Source organism: Vitis riparia, chromosome 1, assembly GCF_004353265.1.
Source record: "Vitis riparia cultivar Riparia Gloire de Montpellier isolate 1030 chromosome 1, EGFV_Vit.rip_1.0, whole genome shotgun sequence".
Taxonomy (NCBI): Eukaryota; Viridiplantae; Streptophyta; class Magnoliopsida; order Vitales; family Vitaceae; genus Vitis; species Vitis riparia.
The window spans coordinates 13,223,659-13,228,227 of record NC_048431.1 but is presented as its reverse complement, the minus strand read 5'-3'; the positions used below and the strand labels follow the sequence as shown (position 1 = coordinate 13,228,227).

Sequence of the window (4,569 nt, the reverse complement as noted above, 5' to 3'; positions counted from 1 at the left end):
ACAAACGGTCATAGTCCATTGTAGAGTCTGGGGCTCTCGGCGAACAGATTCTGGATAATATAAAAAAAAAGAATGAATAAATAAAAAGGATTTTCCTGTGAGTTTTGATGAAAGGTTGGGTTTCACAGCATCAAAATGTTGCTTTCTGCTATTTTGTCTTTCTGATTTATTAAGAGTCAGGGAACCCATGACTTTCACCAATCTTGAGGAAAAATAGTGCTAGGAAGGGGAGTTGGACCATCTGATTTATAGCTGCAACTTGAGTTGAGAGAAAGAGAAGAAAAGAATAAGAATATGCTAAAGATTGACATAGCCATTACTACTTCAAAGGCACCTGGAAAAATGGAAAAGGTTCCTGGTTTAGATGTACAAATTTATTCTACAACACTTGGAGTGGTTCTTCCTAGAATCTCTCCTTCCTCTGCCTCTCTGTCACATATAGTTATGTACATAAACATTTACTGATCAGAAAACAATCTAAGCTACAAGGCAAAACACCTATTCATGCTGTTACAGGAAAGATAAAAGTTACCATGCAAACTCATCAAAGACGGCTTCACTCTCCTACAAAAGTAAATATGGATGAACTCTTCTCTGGTCTTCCTCTGACTTGGGGCTACTACATTGAGGCTGCTAAGTCATCTGGAAACTATGGGAAAAGGGCAGTGCAAATTTGTTATCAGGGAGAGTTTGCAGCAAGGTAAACTCCATCACATCAAATCACATCCCACCGCCACTGTAGTAGATAATTTACAATGCAATTTAGGCTCTCTCATGGAAGTTGAGTGATCTGGACAAGGCTGCAGGGTTGGCTTGCAACACCGGAGACATTTCAGCTATGCGCTTTTTCTCATCACCCTTTGATTGAAAGGTCTTCAAGAGACTTCCCCCATTACTCCCATCATTCTTAATCCCAAGTGTTGTCCATATAGAGCTCTTAGCAGCTTCATTGGGATCGTCAATCCTCAGTGTCTTTGGAATCCAAACACCTCTTTCTGGATTGTTCTCTTTCTGGTGATCTTCTTTCCCTGGGTTGGCTGGATTAAGGACCTCTCCATCCCTGGCATGTTTCCCTAAGGTTGGAGAGTTATGACTAGTGGCTAAGGCAGAGTGGATAGGAGAAGACGACGTTGGAGGAATACATGGTATATTCCAAGAGCCAGGTACAGTACAACCCCAGTAAGCTGGTGCAGGGTAGAATGATATAGGAAATCCTGGAGGGCAAAAGGCGGGAGGGGGGATTTTAGAGCTCCACTGAGCAGGATTCCATGGATAGGACCAAGAAGCCCCTGGGAAGCATGGCACATGAGGAGGAAAGGCTTGAAAATTCTTTACCACGGGCTCTAAACCAGCAATGTTTCCCTTTTCTGCTGAATTTGTCAACGTAATAGAAGAGTGGTCATCCCCATTTTCACCCCCTCCACAAGAAGCAGGAATTCTCTGTTCAGATTTATGAAAACCATTCTGCATACAGTTTTGTGTTTTATCTGCAAGATTCAGTACAGAAGCCACGGATTCACAAAGAGGACCATCTGAGCCAAAATTAAGGACAGTGCCATTGTTCCCCAAAGCGGGATGGTGGATTCCATTTGCAGCGCTTGCTCGAGCAGTCTGAAGAGCTTCAGACACCATAATGTGACGATACTGTGAAGCAGAGGAGTTCTTGTTCTTGCGACGACCGGCACCCACTGGCACATTCCTCATGGTTCCTCCAGCAGTCCAATATCTCTGACAGTTCTTGCAGAAGTGGCGGGGCTGGTTGACATTGTAGTTGTTGTAGTAGCAGAACTTGGTGTCCATGCTAGTACAACGCGGACATGGTAGTATTTTGTCAGGCTTCTTTAAAGTTTTTTCTTGTGAGCCACTTATCTCACTCTGTTCTCCATCCTTGGAAGTCTCTTTGTCAGCAGAGGGTGTTTCAGGGTTCTCACTTACCCCCGGCGATGCTGTAGGATCTTTTAACTCCTCTGATGTCTGGCGTGAGGTGCCATCTTCCTCTTTACCCTCAAATTCCTGTCCTTCCAAAGGTTTCTGAAATTTTAAATGGAATCGCGAATGAGAAACATGAAAGATGTATTTCGGTAAGAACAAAGATTGAGTTGAGAAAAGCTAAACCTTTGCTAAAATATGAAAACAGACAAAATGGTCATCTTATGGTGGTAGACTGAGAAGAATTAGTTTTATGCACGGTAATAAATTATTTGCTGGTTATGAACAGATTCTGATTTCCCTTTTTGTGGCTGTCTGTAGAACAAACTTGATTTTGTTTGAGTTGAAACATACACTTTAAGAAATTATACATGTTTTAAGAAACCAGAATGCTTTTTGACAGCCATTTTATGCTGGAGTAACGGATAAAATCTTGCAACAAAAGCCAGTTTATTGGCTGACTTTTCATATGCAATCAATAAAGGTACAAAGGACAGGAGAAAAACCAGCAGAGGCAGCATAGTCTCCATTTTAACAACATGATGGCAAAAAAAGAAGAAAAGCAGCTAATTTAAAAGGAAAATCTATCAAATTTCAGAAACCCACTGCAGTAATTCCAAATATCCAATTTGGCACCCTTAGAAGCTGTTGATTTCAATACATACAGAAGGGGTTCCAAGAATTGATGAACCGCTCAATTTTCTCTAATCATGTCTGGAGTGCCTGTACTTGACCTCAAAACACTTTGATCTTCTCTTTTGAGGCAAATACACAAGTATTCTATCTTAAAACAGCCAAAAACAAAATGACATCAATGGCAAATTTGAGATAAATCTACTGTTCAGAATCATATACTGTGGATTTTTGGTCAAAATAAAGCAGAAGTGCACCAAAGCTGCCTATGAAATTCCTTGGATTAAGAGGAAAAAAATGAAAGAACGAAAAAAACAATAACAACAAAGCTCTGTAGGAAAGTTATAGCACAAATAGAAGATTACAAACAATCGAAGCAAAATCAAGGGTAATTGGAGTTTAGTATACAGAGCAGCTTGGTGGAAGGTGGATTAAACGTAAGAAAAAAAAATCTTAAACAGCAGTTCCCCAAAGCACCCAAATTAATTAAAAGGTCCAGTAAAGCTAATTGAAGACTGTTTAGTTTTAAGAAAGCAATGATTCCAATGCCTAGACAAGGAAAAACTCGACCGGCAAACCCATGGTCGAATAATGGAAGGAAATCAAAGCAAAGCCAGAAAAACCCAAAAAAAACGTGTCAAGTCCTCAAGTCCCACTTGAAAATGAAACGGAAAACCACAAAATCTGAAGAAAGTAAGATCGACCCACCAACAACTTGGGACCCTTGAAAAAAGAGAGGTGCTTAGAATTGGAAAGGAAGAGAGAGTGAGGCCAAAGTCGAGGTTGAATTCATACCTGGTCCTGTGAGGGGGGTTGAAGTCCCTGAGAAGTGTCGTCCGGGAAGGAAGTGGTGGAAGAAAGAGGAGGGGGAGGTGGGGAAGTAGGAGAAAGGTGGGGGTTGAAAGGCAATGAGATGGTCTTGCCAAAGAGCTTAATCGCCGGGTCCTTGAAATCCAACATTCTTGTGGTTGGTGGGAAAGAGTTTAATCGCCGTGGTGGTTTGGTGGTTTGAGGTTGTGGTGAGTGTGTATGGGTTGGGGGGTATAAGAGCGGTGTAATGCTATTGTTGTTGCAGGGAGGAGGGGGAGGGAGAGGGTGAGAAAGAGATTTTTAACATGATGAAGAATAAGAAAGAGGGAAGACAGGTCAGCAAAGGGGATGGAATGAGAGCCACAAGTTCATGTGGCGCTGGAGATCTTTGGTGGTGTTTTGATTCCACAACATTTCCATTCCAAAGTGCGGATGTGTGTTCCCTTTTTCTATTCCATGTCACCACCCCTGCTTTCTCATCGCCCCCTCTTCGCTCTGCTCTTTTATTTTTATTTTTATTTTTATCCTTTTTTATATTTTTTTTTCTTTTTCCTCTTTTTGTATTTTTAATCCATTAAGAATTTGCTACAAATTCTTTATTTTTTAAAAATAAATTATATATATATATATATATATATATATATATATATATATATATATATATATATTTAAAGATTAAAATAATAAGAAAATAACTATATTTAAGAACTTTCACTTTCACATTTAGAAAATTGTATCAAATTTATAAGACTTTGAATAATAAATCACTTAATTGACTTAAACAAGTTAAAAAATTACTCCTCATATATTATTTATTATGACTTTTTTTTTTTAAAGAAGCAAGAGACGTGTAAGACGAGGAATCCTCAATCAATGCACTTTTTTTTTTGTTAATTTTTCTCTAAAATTCAACCTATACCTTTTATTAATGTTGATGTGGCACCCGTATAAGGAAAAATAATGAATAAATAAATAAATGTAAGGAAATTGTTTATTTGAAATAAGGCTGACGGAGAGAAAAGCGCCATCGTTTTCGCGGAGTTTTTGCCGATTTTCCTGTTGCACATAATCGGGACCAAGCCTGTCAAACTTCCACATGGACTCCTCATTCACGTGGCCCTGTACAACTGGCGAATAAGCCAACGTCGCGAAGGGCACGTCAGGCATGGGACCCACATCCAAAAAGTGAAGCGAAAA

General features: G+C 39.6%; 1 protein-coding gene across 1 annotated transcript; it reads right to left on the bottom strand.

The window, feature by feature from the left end:
- Positions 1–293: 293 nt before the first annotated feature.
- On the bottom strand, positions 294–3,669 carry LOC117923237 (cyclic dof factor 2-like). The gene is made up of 2 exons (XM_034841461.1): positions 3,358–3,669; positions 294–2,031 (listed from the first exon to the last, which is right to left on the bottom strand). The coding sequence occupies exons 1-2, from the start codon at positions 3,520–3,522 to the stop codon at positions 763–765; spliced, it is 1,434 nt and encodes a 477-aa protein (XP_034697352.1). The 5' UTR covers positions 3,523–3,669; the 3' UTR covers positions 294–762.
- Positions 3,670–4,569: the final 900 nt, after the last annotated feature.